At 38.9% G+C, this 18,613-nt stretch overlaps 1 protein-coding gene across 4 annotated transcripts in view; it reads right to left on the bottom strand.

Moving 5' to 3' along the window:
- Nucleotides 1-18,613, bottom strand: part of inpp4b (inositol polyphosphate-4-phosphatase type II B) — a 244,664-nt gene that overhangs the window by 194,197 nt on the left and 31,854 nt on the right. For all 4 annotated transcript variants that reach the window (XM_055221563.1, XM_033968695.2, XM_055221551.1 and 1 more), the window contains one exon: nucleotides 17,149-17,265. In XM_055221563.1, coding sequence (XP_055077538.1) covers nucleotides 17,149-17,265 — 117 coding nt within the window. The remainder of the gene's footprint in view (nucleotides 1-17,148; nucleotides 17,266-18,613) is intronic.

An 18,613-nucleotide genomic window follows, 5' to 3' on the forward strand; every position in this document is an offset into this window, starting at 1 on the left:
ACGAAGAATAAAGTCAATTTTTATTTTTTATTTTTTTGCTTTAGTCTTTGTAGTCAACGAAATCCTTTTTTTTCCCTTTTTTTTCATTGTTTTATCTTTGCTAAATTGTATTTTGGCAATTCCGCTGCAAAACACTGATATATCATTCTCAACTTGCAAGGCAATAGTTTTATTGATTATGATTACTTTTTATTCAAAAGTGTATTTTACTTCTAGGGGGTATAACTGCTAACACATAACACATTTAAATCACCATGTTCACTTTTATCATTTTGAAAGTGCTATATTCTCCAAAAACAACGTATTAACATGTTTTATAAGTTTCACTTTCACTTTTGATGCTCTGAGTCTCTCCCCCCATTGCTCTTTGCTTTAAGTTACTCCCCCTTCAGAGTGCTATCACAACACAATCAATGTGTTTCGTTAGTGAAAAATCAATTTTGCATAATACATCCTCTTTAATATTTTGAGTCAACAAAATTAACAATGTGGGAAAAATCACGCAGCTTTTTTACTCATCCACACTATCTATAAATAAACTTTGCTGAAAGTGTCTTTGAATCTTTGAATGTAGCTTTTTGTTGCATTTTGTGTTTTGTTGCAACCGTGACGCAATCCCTGAATATTCAACTGACAACTTTTGTGTTAGAAGAAGCACGTCCACACGGACCCACGGAAGATGCCAGAAGCCATCATGTAGTCCAGAGCTGTTATTTGTCCTCATGCCAGCGGCTCACTCAGGGTTGCCATGAGTGACAAACATCAGAGCTGCCAGTCACCCAATGCCAAATGTCTCTGATGTGGTATAACCTTCACTGTTTACTCTGCACAATAATTCTCTGTGCAAAACAGTAACATGAATACCTGATAAATGTACATATCCCAGTGAGTACAATCAGACACCAACATTACTTTGCAAGAAATGGATTTTGCGTGATAAAATTTTAACCAGAAAGTATCTATTAAAGTTGCACTATGTAACTTTTATGCTTATCTTCATCACTACGTTACTGCTCATCTTGATATCTTCCACAGTATGACATGAAACCTATCTTGCATTTATTGTATTACAGGTTTTTTAACCAAAATGGCTGCCTAAACAATTGTTAGTCGCAACATAAAAACTGTTAAGGCAGAAAAAAATAACTTGGATAGTTGAGAATGAATCCTGACAGTCGTAGATGGGATTGTCTCTTCCCAGAACCTTGACCAGACGTTTCTATTGTGCCGCAGATTAAATAGCATTCTGTACTGGTGAAAAGTGCTAACTGGAAAACTCAATAACAGTCTGCTAACTTTTTGGCTTCTGAAAAATAACTATTAGACCATCCACAAAGCCTTTTTTTTTTTTCACATTTCATAGCGATGTGATTTGTCATGGGGATAAAATGGTTTTCTGCCGCCCGCCCCGGTGCCAGGGTAAAGTGCCATTCAAGTATAGTGCCATTCAGGTGCTTGTTAAGAAGTGGCTGGGGAGAGGGAGGTCGCTTACTATTTTGACTAATTCTAGCGGAGCATAGATGAACAGCGGCTCTCTCGGCGCTGACCTCTCTTCACCTAGAGCGACAGAGCAGTGACATTGGCTGACTTTGGCACAATGACAGAGGGGGGAGCAAAGTGGCCATCAGACAAAACCCAGTCCTTATCTGGGGACTGTTCCTCTGTGGGTTATCACCACTCAGCTGTCCAGCCAATCACTACCAGGACCTTTCTGGGATATCTCTCAGATTGCTTCTTGTACGGCTGTCTGGGTTTCCAAACGTGTCTTCCTGACTGTTTGGCTCTTTAGCCTGTTGCCGTCTCTCTTCAGTCCAGGTCCGTGTCAATATTTATATGCCGTTTTCGTTCTCATTTGTGACATTGTCAAACTGTCCGCAGGTGTCTGGGGGCTCTGCTGTAAAGTGCTTTTCCTCCCTCTCTTCTTTCTCCCCCTTGGTAAATTTGTGATTGCTAATTACATTGAACAACAAGCTTAAGGGTTTTTCACACTGCACAAAAATCCATGTTCTCAGGCTTATACTGATTGGCCGATTGGCAGATTTTGGACTTTGGACTCTTACTTTGGACTTTTTAAATTGATTTAGCCGGAAGGTATACATAATGGACAGCTAAAATCACATGCTTTCACAATAGTTTACAAAGTCAGGTGGGTCTGAAACCATAAGCTGTACCCCCATATTCCAACGAGCATGACTGACAATCAGAGAAATGCATGATCCGTTTGTGTCAAAACAAAGATGGCGGATAAGGGGAAAATATATATATATATATAAAACAAAAACAACATAGAAGACTGAGAAACAACAGAATCAACAAACTAGACAAAATATTGGATTTCAGAGCTTTTATTTGGCTGTGATTCGCATGCCCTAAGTAAGGATGGTTGTTTGTTGCACTTCCTGGTCTGCATTCAAACAGAAAGTACAAGGGACTGGCGGGTTAGACCGTATATACACACAATTGCACATACTGTCCGATAGCCAGCAATTCATCAATCACTTGAAAAGGTTTCAGCACATATTTATGACAGTACACATAATAATATCCACTGGTGCACAAACGTTTGTATCCAGTTGCTAATTTCCTGCCATGTTTATTTATTCGTAATGTCCAGATCAGAGAAAGACTGGGAGCATCGTTCAGGGATGGCCCAGTGATGCTGTTTGTGATGGTCTTTACACTGTTTCTCGTCCCACAGTATTTTAGAATGTGGATCTTGCTGACAGCCCTGTTCTTAGCACTTTTCTCTCCTCTCACACATTTTTGGCAGTAAACTTGTGCACTTACAGAAAATTCCCACCACACTGACACTCATCCAGCTAAAAGCAAGCGGTCACAGCCAAAAATATGTCAAGTCACCACTTTTTACACATCATGATTATTGACAAGGCAGGATTAACTGGGGCCTGGATTCTCCATACTTCAGCAGTTCATAATTGGAGCGACAATTCACCACGGAACACTGGCTGCTCTGAGTGCCTCCTGGGATGAGGCTAATATCTGCCAGTCAAAAGCCCCTCACACCAGGTGGACAGCGCAAGAATGGAGGCTCCAGGATTTACAATATTACATTCAAACAGTGAAACAAAATGTTATTCTGTGCAAGGCGTGGCAAAGGTTCTGTCCTTAAAACACTACAGGTGAATCTTGTTCTGATATAAGTATAACAGCCCGGACAGCAACCATAGCGGTTTCAACGAGGAACAGAGCAGAGCTGAAACGATTTGTCCAGGACGTTTATTACCAACGGAAAAGAATAATATTCACAAAAAATAACAGGGATACATTTAAAATTAGTATGGCAGTAACAATCTGTACACACAGCACCTCCCGAGCAGACTGAGGTTGGCTCCTCTTATAGAGCGCCTCCCCTTAATTGGCTTCCCCCACACTCCAGCGCAGGTAAGTACCAGCAAGTATAACTATATATTTAAAAGTGTTAACATTCACTCAATCAATTCAGTTACAAAAATATAGCACTATATTAAGTTTGCAGTGTACCATGTCGATAACAGACTATATCCAAAAAGCTAAAATATTATCTGCCCCGGAGCTTTCTTAAGGTGCTCCGGCTCCCTAGGGACTCTTTTGGCCAGAACACCTAAGATGGGAGACAAAATTGGTAAGTACAAATCCAAATAATTCAATTACAAACAACCAGCCAATGCACTTACACTCACACACTCAACACAGGCATATTTAAAAGACAAAGTTGTTTTACACATGCACAGCTTTACAGTTTGGTAATATGATTTGAATTGTATTACATTTAATATCAGTACAGAGGGTTAAAATACACCTGAATTTGAATGTATTATTGTAACAAGTAAACAACTCTAAAAGAAAATTTCAGAGTTTGAACAAAAAAAAATAAAAATAGTGTGTATGCTCCATTGATGTCAATCAATCCATCCACACTGTAGTGATTTTTTCCAAATAGAATAAATGATTTAAACAGTGTTTTAAAGGTTACATTTACAAGACCTTAAGGGCCAAACAGGATGCTCAATGAGTTCAAGTAAAATGTCAATGTAAGTCAATTATTCAGGCTGCAGACATGACGGAGTAGATGGCGAGACAGTACATTTAAACACAGATAAGAGTTTTGCCAAGGGCTCAGAATCGACCTGCAGTGTTTCACAGTGCATCCCAGAACAAGAAGCCGTTTGCACTGATGAGAGCAGAGTCTCCGCACACGGACTGCTCGCTAGAGAAGAGCCTGGAGCAGAGATGTTGTGCTGCGCCGAGAACTTCAATTTACAGCGGACCGGAGGGGTAGAACGGGTTTACATCTGAGGGCTTGTCTCTGCCTAATAAAGCTGTTGTTTTGGGAGCTGCATTGTTTTAGGAGTTAAGTTATGCACAAACGAAGCTATACAAACCAGGTCAAAAGTAGAGCTAAACTAGGTCTTAGTCGAGATTAAAGTAACACTGGTACAGACTCCTGAGTACTACCAGAAAAAATAGAGAAAGTCAATTAAAATGGCTCAACAACACTTTGGTCAAACAAACAGTGCTCTAATTCATTTCAGACTTAAGGATATGTGTGTGTATAACTCCAACAAATGATTATTTGAGTTATTTGTTGACAAAGCAAACAAATATACTGTGCCATAGTGCTGTCTTAAAGGTTTGCTGTGTAACTTTCATGGAGGAGCGTCTGTCTCCTGCTTTCATATTATTGCATTAAAGTTATCCATCTTACATTTATTTAATTAAAGGTGTTTTAATCATTCAATAATACACTGAAAATAAGCATTTATACTGAGGAATTGCCTCTCCACAGATCTGATTTGTAACATGACCTGGCAGCATCATCGGCTTGTCCTCATGAAGATAGATATGTTAAATGCCATTTAACCAGATATTGTATTTTTTTCACAAACATCTCAAAATCTATATGCTGTGCCATTTTGCTTTGCCAACTGCACAATCTTTGTAATTGAATCTTTTCTCTTGGGCATATTTTGTAATCTGTTCAAAGTTAATTATAATGATTTTCAAATAATGTGTTAATTATTCCAGTTACCAATCATTTATTCAAAGTTAACCTGATTAGTCATTGCAACCTTCCACATGGTCAAACCTGCACTAGGGTTTTTAAATGGGTCTCACCCCGATGTGGGAGTGCCTATTAGACTGCCCCACCAGAAACAAATGGCCATAATGAGAGCACTGTAAAAACCCCTCTGCTTGTGTTTTATTTGATTGAATACATTTTACGAGTGCTTTATGGAAATGACCGGACACGGACCATTTTCCCCTTTTACAGCGAACGGACCATCCCGGCCTTTTTGTTTGTCACAGTACAGTGCGCAACACCAAAACCAATCAAAACCCTGCGCCACGGCCCGTAATAGGAATGCAAAGTGTAAAGTGCATTAGAGGTTCATTGCAGATTGCAGGCAGCACAGGCAGGCGAAATGAGAGTGTGATTAGAGGGGAGAGCTCTTCCGCAGCCAGATGTCCTTTATACCACAAGAATACTCAGAGAGGACTGTAGTGACAACGCGCTGCAGGTCTCTGATTACCGACGCCCTCCAGAATCACACGTGGATAAGTGATACACCCAACAAAACACTACCTGTAACTTTCTCGAGAGCTTATGTGTTGTTTTGGGGATGAACTCAGTATAAGCACTTTTAGATGGAATTGCAATTTCTGTGTAGAACATTCACGAAAAAAAGGTCTATCTTTGAGCACAGTCCTCTGCTTATCTTCTATTTGTACTACTACTGCTCTCTGGTGCTACTGGAAGTATTTGTCCTACTACTGTTATTTCTTCTACTTCCTCTATCATTACCACTGTTGACTACTATTATCACTACTGCTATACCTATTACCTCCTGCTACTACTTCTGAAACCAAGGCTATAACCATAACTAACCGCTGTCGCTACTTCTACTATTGTCTGTGTAAACCCTGAGTCGTCCAGGTTTGATCCACAGCAAAAGACGAAGTTTAAATCTATCAACTGGACAAATCGTTGTAGGAGTGAAGACGTTTCACTGCTCATCCATGTTGCTTCTTCAGTTCTGGTCAGATCACTGGTGGACACTGCCTTATATCTATCAGAAGGGAGAGACCAACTACACTGAAACTGTAAAAACCTCCAACCTTTAATGACCCTCCTATTGCTCTCTTTTGTTTCTTTTTGTTTGCTTTGGGTCTATATTGGGGAAAGGTGATGTCTCAGGCCCCCATTAATGTTTAACCCTCTAGAGGCGAATGCTATCGTCGCCGACAGAGCGTGGTTTGCGGACTTTCCATTACCGTAACACCGCAACCAATGCATCAAAGAAAAAGTACAGATGGATATGTAAAATAGAGGTAGTTGGGTGAAAAAAGCAGTATATTCTGATACTTCCTTTAACATGATTTTTATGACTAAAAAAAGAATAAAAGTCTAGGCGAGCTGTACTGGTCTATAGTGTGCTCAGTCCATAAGGGTTGAGGAGGGATTGTCTTTCCTAACAAAAATAGCTTCTTCAGCTCTCCTCTCAAACCATTTCTTTTCTCTGGCTAAGAGCTGAACCACACTATTTCCAAAGGAGTGGTTAATAGCTTTGAGATGGCGATGTACGAGGGACTGGGGTCCAAAATGGGCCTTCAATAGATCTAAGAGAGCTAAAAAACAGGACTTCAGGGAATCTGAACCTAGAAGGAAAGGATAGATGAGCAGCGAAATGTCTTCACTCCTACAAAGATTTGTCCAGTTGACAGATTTAAACTTCGTCTTTTGCTATACTTCTACTATTGTCATAACCAACACTTTCTTCCCCAGAAAAAAAAAAAAAATCCTCTTGTTTGTGGGTTTGCTACCTTGCTGTGCCAAATGTCACACTAGAGCTCATTAAAAAATAAACACCTGACCCTACTAAGTTTGCCATATTTTTCTAATTTTTGATGGAATTGCCACAACTTAATGAGGATTGTTTTAGACCTCTGCATTCAAAGCAGCATATTTTGATTCAATCTAAGATGCTCTTTGGAGTTAATAAAACTGCATTGCTTCTCTATTCTGTATGCGAAATCTAATTATCACTTTGTGCTTTGAAGCATGAGAGACACAGATGGTTTTATTGCAAGACAGCAGCAGCCATCCACTCATCTATTAGTTATATATATCCAATCATCTTGGCTTGAATCATTGGGTTCAAGGACCTGTGCATTGTATTGATTCTATGTTTTATTCTTAATTTCAAAGACAGAATATAGTAGAAAGACGTGTATGTTAGATTTGAAGAAGTGCAGGTTAGACATTTATTCTGTGACACTGGAAACTCGACTGGATCACTTACACCTGAGTGAGAACAGAGGCTCACTAAACCCTCGCCTTCAGCCCTCAGAGCACTCAAATATTCATGAGCGAGTAGCTGGCCTAATCTTACAATATCTAAAAAGAGATCCGAAGCAGAGGGAAATCATCTGGCTGTGAAACTCTTGCACCCAGGAGGAGAGTTAACGCAGTCACAGAGCTTTGACGTTGGCAGCTTTAGTGGGTCCAAACTGCAAATGCATGTTTTTACACTCAAGAAAGATTTGAACAAATAAAATCAAATGTATGAGGTGAGATGAATAGTTTTTAGATACATTTCAAACATGTGAGGGATAGAAGACAGCAAGGCTCCCTCGGTGGTAAAGCGAAGAAGTGGATTACATTTAGAAACATTTTGGTCACGTTACTTTCTTGTTATAGTGTATTTTTGTTTTCCCCCAAAGAATAAAAGCAGCACATTGTGGTTTGACACGTTGTTATTATATACTTGGGTTTGAACATAATACAACACTTGGCTTTGCAATGGTGGTCCACCCTTTGTCGCTTTGCAGTATAAAAAAACGTTCTTGGGTTTGGAAGAACTAAGACCAAACCAAAACTAACAGTGGGCGATATTGACAAATGTGAATGTGTCATTATTTTAAGCCTGACACAATAACAATTATGATAGAGTGGTGCAGAAAAATATGAACATAATTTATGCCACAAAATCAGGATTTTTCACCCCAAAATATTGTAAATGCACAATATTGTTAAAAACACAAGCTGCAATAAACAAAATAAATAGCAGATTGAAACACTTTAGTATTTAATTAGCTTATAATGAGTCACAAAAGTTATTTATCCAAACATCTACAGCTCCATTGTTATCGTAGTGCAGAAAAATGACAAAAAGTAGCAGTTAAATTGGCAAGTTTCAGTGGTTTCTGTGCAAAGTTTTAAAACTTCTTAAAACATAGACTGAAACTCAAATTGTGCATATTTCCAAAATGACAATTGCGATGTATGATTTTTTTTCTATACTCACACCTCCTGTCAGATCGATGGATAAACTAAACTACTTATTTCCTGCTTTAATGGTTAAAACATAAGGTCTCCAGCATTAAATAGTGTGTCCGTGGCAATGGTCCACAACAGCACAAGGATTTTGTTTTAGTGCTTTCTCTCCTCCAACATGAAATCACTTACCCTGTGTTGAGTGGTTCGTAAACTGCCATTTAAACAGCTGGGGTCTGTATTACTATGCTTCTCCATGTTTGGGGTCACGACTACGCCGCTCTTAAAGTTCTCTAATGAAACGCAGGCAGACAGAGCTGAAGGACTAAAAGCAAAACACAGCGTGACAGCACTGATGCCTGGCAAAACACAGAAAGTTATCTTAATATACTCCAAGGCCACTACATGAGCTGTGCTGTGAAAAGATGATGGGACTTGCACTTTTTTCCACTCCTACATGTCTTCTGAAAGTTATGCTATTCACAAACCAAACTTTTTGTTGAGTGCAGAGAATTGGAGCATAGATTCGGAGTTGAAAGGCTCTACATGGGCTGTCCAGTAAGGCTGTAGGGTTAGCCTGAGCCCTAAAAGCTCGGGTTTGAGTGAAGTGGTCCGTTAGGGTATCAGTGATGTTTTTGACAGCCTGACAGGGGGCTCTGAAAATCACTCACAAAAAGACAGTGAGGGACAGAACCAATGAAAAAAATCACTTTGACTAAATATGAAGTTGGATTGTAACTGGAGTAAATGCAAGAATTGGACCTTATGAAATGAAATATAGCCTATTTCTTACTATGTTAGTGCTAACATTTTATATAAAAAATAGCCTTGTGTGTTTACGTGCGCATTAGTACCTCGCTTATGTGCCTTATTTTATGATGTTTACATGCGCTCAGAGAAACCAGAATCAAATCATATCCCTGTATACATGAGGAATCAAAGTATCCTGGATATTTAGAGTGGTAACTGTGGCAAACATGGCATAGATATGCAAGAAGCTAAATATATCGGCAACTCTGCTAACTAATAAAAAAATAGAAGATACATATTCAAATAAGAACATAAGACTGTGAAGCGCTGTCACAGCTTCAGTAAAAGGTGTTGGCCACAATTAAAAAATACAAATCTCACAGAATCAGTTTAATTCAAGAGGAACACAGACAACTACAGGAGTTAGCCTGGTGTTAAAAGGTGGTTGTAGTAAACAGTAGACTGCTTCATTTTGTTTATAGGTATAGAATAATATTACTGTATTTTCCGGACTATCGCATTTTTTTCATAGTTTGGCCGGGGGTACAACTTATACTCAGATGTGACTTATATGTGAAATTATTGAAATATATAATTTCACATCTTCGTTATTGTCACTGAAAACCGCGCAAGGACACTCTAGGCTTGTGTACCATTACCTACTACTACATTGTACCACTAAACATTGAAAACTTCAACATTACAGGTAATTTAGAACAGTGGTCCCCAACCTTGGTGGTCCCCAGGGGGACCACCTTTGTTCTGACCTCTCCAAATTAAAATAATCACCATTATAGAACCCTCAGTAGTAAATGCACAAGTTTGGGGTCTTTGTAAAGGTAACACCCTATAATTTTACCCACAGGTGTCAGAATCACTGTACGTTTGTCTGCTGAGCATTTATACACTTTGGAACACACATAAAAAAAAAAAAATTTCTCATCCTCACCCAAAAAAAATTGTGAAAATGAAGGTGTAGAAAGCTGCAGTAGGAGCTGGGGCCAAAAATACACTATATGTCAACTGACAAGACTGTTGATCACTTCCATTTCAAATTTGAGGTCAATACCTATAAAAATGAGAGTTTTACAATCCTTTTATCATGAGTAAGTCCAGGCCTCTCCACACCTATCCGAATGAAGACATTTGGAGAACGTTTGGAAAAAGTGCAATAACTTTTGAATGTTTCAACCCACAGACATCAGTGAGGCTCTACTGAAAACTCACACTGAGAGGAATCTGTATCTGCACACACAGCTGCTCTATTACTGTACATTTACATAACATATCAAAACACAATATAAAATGTATATTTGTATATAAAATCAAAACAAGTGCTATGGGTCAAAATAAATATATATTTACAAACCACACACTGCAAACAGTGAACAAACACACACACTTCAAAATGTAAACAAACACACACTGGAAACTAAGAACACACTGTACATGATCGTACAGTGAGACAGTCATTCTGCCACAGTGGCTCAGTGGTTAGAGCTTTCGAGTCCCACTCGGACCAATTTCTGTCATTGTGTCCTTAGGCAAGACACTTCACCCAAGTGGTGTGTGCGTGATGATTGGTGGTTGGTGGTTAGCTAATGCTAATGATTACACATGATACACATTTGACCCACAATTAAGTGAATAGCAGAATAAACCACGCTTACCGATCAGGAACATCCAGTCCATCATAACATCAGGTCCTCTGCTCCTGAGTCCACAGTGAGATCTTCACGAACCGCTCCGGGTCTGAGATGCCTCTAGTTTAGCTTGAACAAACATTCACAGTGTCCTCGGTTGCGTACTTCCTTTGTTTTGTCCGTTTCGTCATGTTTAAAATGCAAAACTGCTGCGTAAAATTACGCAATATGCACGCGTAATTTTACACGCGGATCTTTATATCCAGTTGCGGGCGGGCCGTCGGAACGCTAAGTGGTTAAGTTGTCGGCGCTCAAGTGATGGAAATGTAACCGAGAGAATCCGGTCATTTTTCAAAATAAAAGATTTTTCAAAATAAACGATTGTTCAGACTCAGATAATAAATACAACGGAAATAATTTATTATTTCTTGGACGGCCGGTGGCCCGGTACCAATTGATCCACGGACCGGTACCGGTCCAGGGCCCGGTGGTTGGGGACCACTGATTTAGAAGACTCTGAGAAAGACTGAACAAAAATACCCCCTAAAAGAAAATCGTATTCTGCTGAGTCTGATGACAGTCAGAAGAGGACATGAAGCTGCATCTGTCTCTGGAGCAGGTGGAGTTGTTCAGAAGCGACACCGAGGATGAGGAATTCAATGGATTTAGTGATTTGAAGTGAGATTGAGAGTAAACTTGTTAGCTTGTTTTTTTATGCCTTAGTTATCTGATAAACTGTTAATATCTTATGTTAACAAACCAGACACGTGTTTAGTTCTGTCTATGCTTCATGTAGCTGAATAAATATAAATGTGTTATGTTAGTGTGCTTTACTGATATTCAGCCTGATGTTCTCTATTATTATTATAAGTTGCCTTTAAAGATAAAATGTCTGTTCTTGAATTTTGTAAAATAAATTTCCCCACAAAAAATGCAACTTATAGTCCAGTGTGACTTATATATGTATTTTTCTTCATTATTATGCATTTTTTGGGCTGGTACGACTTATACTCCCTAAAATTTCTAGTTTGAGTCATTTTGGGAAAGCTGATGCTGTTAGTGTAGTTGTTACTTTAGTTTACACAGGCGAACTAAAGCATCACTGGTGAGAAATCATTGTGTCTACACGCCACAGTATCCTGAACACTATCAGACTATCCCAGTGCGAGTATCCCAGTTTCTCATAACCAGCTTATCCATAATACTGAAATCACATACTTGAGTATTCCAGTTATGATCTTTATCTCAGTTATGAAAGTATTCTGGATGTGACAGAGAAACATGATACTCATATCCCTGTATGCATGAGGAATCAGAGTATCCTGAATATGGTGGTATAGAGTGGTAACTATGGAAACCATGGCCTAGATATGGCAGGGAGCTAAACATGTTGGCAACTTTGATAAGGCTTTTTAGCATGTTTCTACCAAAGGAACAAGACATACATTCAAATGAGAACAAAAGACTGTGGGGAACTATCACGGCTTCTGTAAAAGGTGTTATTAAGAGTCGAAAAATCCCGCAGCATAAGTTTAGTCCAAGAGCTACACAGCCTGCCACTGAAATTAGCTTGGTGCAATGTTCCCTCTAATTTTTCACGAGTCTGAGCAAACACATAAACTCCCTGAGCGGTCCCATGGACCACTGTGAGCGAGATCAGACCTGTGCACTGTGGGCATGCTGCATCGCATCCATCCAAGATAAATGGTTTATTAAAAGAATCAAATGACCACATTTACATTTCTGTTATGAGACTTTTAATTAAGTGCTTTAGCCACTTATACAATGTAAATGACAAAAATCTTGCTCATGACCTGTGTAGTATGTTAATGCTATTGGAAATATAAATATTTAATTTTAACTATGGCACAACATGAGATTCCAACCAAACCAAGACAACTGTGAACTCCAATGTTGAAAACACACTTAACATTTTTATTATAAAGCTCTGACTTGTATTATGAGTATAAGCCATTGTGTGAAGCTTTTGCTGTGCACTGAGTGAGATTGTCCTACTGTGTCTGGGAGACAGTCTGGTAACTCTATTTCAGTATATGACACGATCATTTGATTTTTGCAACTCATAAACTAGTGACAGAATCAATGACCAATACACACTGAGAGGAATCTGTATCTGCACACCCAGCTGCTCTATTACTGTACATTTACATAACATATCAAAACACAATATAAAATGTATATTTGTATATTAAATATAGCCAAACGAGTGGTATGGGTCAAAATAAATATATATTTACAAATCACACACTGCAAACAGTGAACAAACACACACACACACTTCAAAATGTAAACAAACACACACTGGAAACTAAAAACTCATTTCACATGATTGTACAGTGTGACAGTCCTTCTGCGACAGTGGCTCAGTGGTTAGAGGTTGGAGGATCGAGTCCCGCTCGGACCAACTTCTGTCATTGTGTCCTTAGGCAAGACAATTCACCCAAGTGGTGTGTGTATGATGATTGGTGGTGGTCGGTAGGCGCAGATTGGCATTAGCTAATGCTAATGATTACACATAATACACATTTGACCCATAATTCCAAAGTCAATAGCAGAATAAACCACGCTTACCGATCAGGAACAGCATCCAGTCCATAAGCACATAAGGTCCTCTACTCCTGAGTCCACCATGAGATCTTCACTCGGTTCCACAAACCGCTCCGGGTCCGAGATGCCTCTAGTTTAACTTGTACAAACATCCACAGTGTCCTCGGTCGCGTACTTCCTTTCTTTTGTCCGTTTCGTCATGTTTAAAACACAAAACTGCTACAAAACAGTGCGGACAGTGCACCTGAGGGCGGGCCGTCAGAACATTAAGGGGTTAAACACTTAGAATTATTAGTGAGTTTTCACTCCACATCGGCCACATCGGCTAAAACACTGGAAGCGGCGCATGAGGACATGAGGACGCCTGTCAATGACGTTGATAAGCTGCGCAGATGTGTATGTGAATCACATAATTGGCTGGAACAGCTAGTCCCTGGTCACACTCACTGACTCACATTGAAAAATAACGCAGAATGAATTGTTGTGTGTTTAATTTATTATCAATTCTGGTTCGATTTTTTTGTGCGCAGCACAGATTTTCTGTGCGCTGAGACCGTGTCAGCGGTGCGCAATTGCGCTCGCGCGCGGCTTAGAGGGAACAGTGGCCTGGTGTTAAAAGGTGGTTGTATTAAACAGAAGACTGTGTAATGTTGTTTATAAGTATAAAATATTTTGTACTTGAAAAGCTCTAGTAGTAGTTTAAAGATGGGCTTAAGCTTTCAACCATGTTATAACACTGTTCCCTCTTTAAAAACATGCCTGGAGAGGTTGTAGATGTCATTCATACATGTTTGAGGAATCTTGTGATCTCTCCCAGACCCTATTACGTTAACTGTAAGATTTGTCCAATGCTCCACCCACAAGCCTACGTCACCCATGATGCAACGTGCCATAGTTTCATTAGTGGAATGCATGCTGATGGTAATGTGAAGTGACTTTTGACTGAAAGATGTCAAAGACAAAAGGGAAACTTTGTTTTTGCTATTTCAAAACAATAAAATGTTATCTAAATATGTTATATGTCAGCAATTAATACCTCACAGAAGTAAAATACTCCCTCTTTAAGTTTTAGAAAAGTTGCTGCTCCTACCGTATTACTTCAGTTCACACATGCTCGGTACAGCACAGTGGTGAAAAATCAGAATACTGTGTCTACAAACCACAGTATCCTGGATACTATCAGAATATCCCAGTAAGAGTATCCTGGTACTGCGTATACTGCATATACATGGACACTCACAAAACCTTATTATAACCAGGATACTCAAGCGCATGTATATGCACTCAATGTAAATCAACAGGTATCTGACAGCTGACTACATACTGTACAGTCTGTGAGGCCCAAATAAAATTCCCTTTATAGCTGAAAACAGTAAACAGTGAGAAATCATATGAGGATCTGGGTACTGCCAGGTATTAGTATCTTGAAAAGATTATTCCAACTGATTAAATTATTTTATCGTAACCCTTCTCCCTTCTTCATAGCAACCCATAAAATAAATAGTTTAAAGCCGTTTACATGTACAGTCTAATTGACTGTAAAATGTACTTTCTTTCTTTCTTGTGTGCTCATGTTTTTGTACATCACAGAAGTGGTGCAATAATATTGTAGAGTTCTAACACATGTCTGAGATCTCCTAAGAGCCACTTTACTGTCCTCACATAGGCCTTCTTTGGCATGAATATTCAGAGCACATCTTGAAACTAACTACAACACAACAAAGCAAATATCATCTGGGATAGTGATTCAAGTCTGAGTTCAGACCAGTTAAATGACTTTAAAGCTAAACACACACATTTATGGCTCCACAAAGAAAAATGGCAGCCAAATACATTTTAAAGCCAGGCACCTGGGCCTGTACATTCAGCTGTTCAAAGGGCATATTTGACTCCATCCGAGATCTCAAATGGGTTTAGCTGAAGAGAAATGATTAGGTTTCCACTAAGAGGCACCCAGAGCACAGAGATTCTGAAGGACTGGATTGTATAGCTGGACAAAGCTTACTGAAAATAGCACTTTTTTCTCAGACATTCTGAGATCATGCTAGGTTAACTGTAAAGTTCATGAAGTCTGTCAATACCAATACCAAGAAAAAAGCCTGATCCAACAAAGAAAAAACAAGTTTAAATAAAGTAAAAGTTAAATATCGGGATACGCTGAGTTTCACATATATTCATGATATTTCTAATCAACAATGTTGTGTCAAAAAGCGTATTCAAAGCCCTGTAATTACTTTGGAGTAAGTACATTACTTTCTCCAAATGAATAATTCCTTTGATGTTTTCCAGTCATGTTTTAGACCCAACCACAGCACTGGTTCAAGTCCTATCTGGAAGACCGCAATACTTTGTTGAAATTGGAAAATGTGTCTCAGATAAAATGTCCCTGCGCTGTGGGATGCCTCAGGGGTCAATCCTGGGACCCCTGTTGTTCAATCTCTACATGCTGCTGTTTGCCAGTTAATACGCAGCAATAATGTGTCCTACCACAACTATGCAGATGACACTCAGATCTATGTCTCACTGCAGCAGGTGAATATGGACCAGTGGATTCACTCTGCCACTGCATCCAACAGATCAGTGTGTGGATGCAAAACAACTTTCTCCAGCTAAACTCAAACAAGACTGAAGTCATCATCTTTGGCCCACAGAAACAAAAAGAAAGTGACAGCAGTCACCCCCCGTCCTTTAAAATCACCCCAAAAAATCAGGCTAGAAATTTAGTCAGATTTGATTAAATCTAGTAACTAGTAAATCTAGTAATAATAAACTCAGACTTGAACTTTAACAGCCACCTCAAATCAATAAGATCTACAGCTTTTTACCATCTAACATTGTAAAATCAAAGGTATACTGTCAAAACCAGACTTGGAGAGACTTCTCCGTGCATTTATTAATTTATTTATATTAACCATCTCACACTTTGAGGTCTCCTGCTGGTGCCCAGAGTCAGGACTAAACATGGGGAATCAGTGTTTCAGTTTTATGCAGCTAAAACCTGGAACAGTCTTCATGAAGATGTGACACAGGCCTCTACTTTGACAATGTTTAAATCCAGGCTCAAAATGATTGTGTTTAGCTGTGCATATGACTGAAAGGCTTTTATTCTGCACTCTTCTCTTTTAATGTTAATTTTATGATGAGTATTTATAATTATTTATGTTTTGATTTGTTGTATTGTGATTTTAATGTATTTTTATTCTGTAAAACAATTTAAATTACTTTGTGTACAAATTGTACTTTACAAATAAACTTGCCTTGCCTTGGAGAGAATAAAAAATCAATGACATAATGACAATTAACTCAAGCTACACGCATTAAATTAGGTCCAATGTGTTTATATTTCTGTGATATCCTTGTATCTCAATTTGGCTACTTTTAAGTCTAATTCCACTTCATTTACTGCAGCCAAGTTTTCTAGCCAACATCTCATCAGCCTAAGCAAAGTGAGAATGAGATCAAGCTTCAGCCACACACACTTTATAATCTGTGAATCACACAATATGGCCCACCCACATTTCTCTGTGAATGTCTTTTATTTCCATTCTGACTGATGTTCGCAGTCCTCTGGGATCTGTGGTCTGTCTGAACAAGCGGCCATGCAAATCAGCTTCCTCAAAAAAACGCAAGAAGGGTCTAGCATTTGGTTGACCTCAAATAATGGATTGCTGAGATTATCATACCAGAAACTTCCAAGTCACCAAATCATTTCTAGTGAGTAGAATGTATTACACTATAATGAGATTCTGCTCGCTATTTCTAGGCGTGTTTCATGTTTCTCTCCTGTAAAGTTTAAAGCAGTGTACACACAGAGCAAACCACTTGAAAGATGTCGGCTTCACAGCTAGCTTAAAACGCATTTTGATCAAAATGCAAATCTACACAGTGGATAGGAAACAAGTGTTTACTCACTGACTCCTGGCTCTTGTCCTTTGCATCATACACCGTTAGCTTCACCAGCGTCTCGGGGTTAGTGGGGTACTCCGATGGGAAGGTCACTCCGGTCAGGAAAAGTGGGTCTTTGTTGGCCTGTCACAAAGAGGGACAAGACACAAATGTGGTTATGTAGGATTGACACACATGTAAAAAAAAAAATACAGCCAAGGGGGTAGAAGGAGGTGACATGTTCCTCTGGGCAGTGACATCCTGGCTGCTGGCACACCTGGGTATGGCATGATAGATAGACAGGACCCTTACCAGTAGCTTTACCTAGAAAATTCAATTCACTCAACTAGAGAAAAGATTTTAGAGAGAAGATGTTTCGTAACTCATGCAAGTATCTTCTTCAGTTCTCAAGTGCTTTGTATTGTTATCCACCTTCAAACATGTTCCTGAGTACCTTTGTTTGGCATTTTACATTTTAGAACTTAAAATAATGAATGGTATGAAAGCACAAAACACTTTCCACAAGTAAGGCATTGCTCATCTGGCTTTGGTGACAGGAGTCTATTAACTGGCAGTAGAGGGAATTACCTTTTAAAATAATCAACAACTAGCATGCTAATGTGACCAGGCAGTTGTGATGAACGCAATTTGACATCAGAAATACTTAAGAACAAGTCTGGGGATGATTTATGGATGTAAAAATAGTGCAATAGACCACAGGATCTTTGCCTGTGATGTCACAATACTGGAAAAAGTGAATGTGAGCATTTTCAGAGGCTCAAAAGGAGTGGATCTACTGCACAGGATTACTGAAACCATTATGAGTATAGCTTAATACAAGTACTAGTATGTTTCTGATGCAGGAACAATGGTTAAAAGCTCAAAAAAGTCAAACTTGTCCCAAAATGTTTCTTTGAGCTCAGTTACAATGAGCCAAATGCCAGGTGTTAAATTTCACTTTATGAAAAATGGTGATGAACTACATGCTTAATGCCTTGTGCACAAAGAGCTATTTTTGCAGTCTGCAGCTAAACATACTTCATCACAAAGAAAATTGTTTTAGTTGTCTTAGTGGGACAATTTACAATCTTTTTCAGGCGCATAAACAAAACTGCAAACCATCTGAGTAAACAGCGACTCGCAGCCATGATTAGAACACATTTGGCTCTTCACTATTCGACAGGAGTAAATACCTTACATGTTGTTGAGTGTGAAATTTGGAGGTTCCAGCATCACTTGCAGTGTGACCAAAAAAATTCAAGATAAAAACCCCCCAAAACATTCCCTAAAATAGAGTTTAAGCAGCATTTGTCAAAGAAAACAAGACTAAAGCCCTCTCTCGATCTGCATTATAAAATGTAGTACCATTAAAAGAAGATGTGATTATACAAATGTGCTTAAGCCACTTGAAAACTGGTCCCTTATTTTAAAAAGTAACATTTTCTTAGTACAGACATTTAAACGCTAAGAGGAAAGGCCACACAAGCTGTAA

The sequence above is a fragment of the Periophthalmus magnuspinnatus genome, chromosome 1 (assembly GCF_009829125.3).
Source record: "Periophthalmus magnuspinnatus isolate fPerMag1 chromosome 1, fPerMag1.2.pri, whole genome shotgun sequence".
Lineage (NCBI taxonomy): Eukaryota > Metazoa > Chordata > Actinopteri > Gobiiformes > Gobiidae > Periophthalmus > Periophthalmus magnuspinnatus.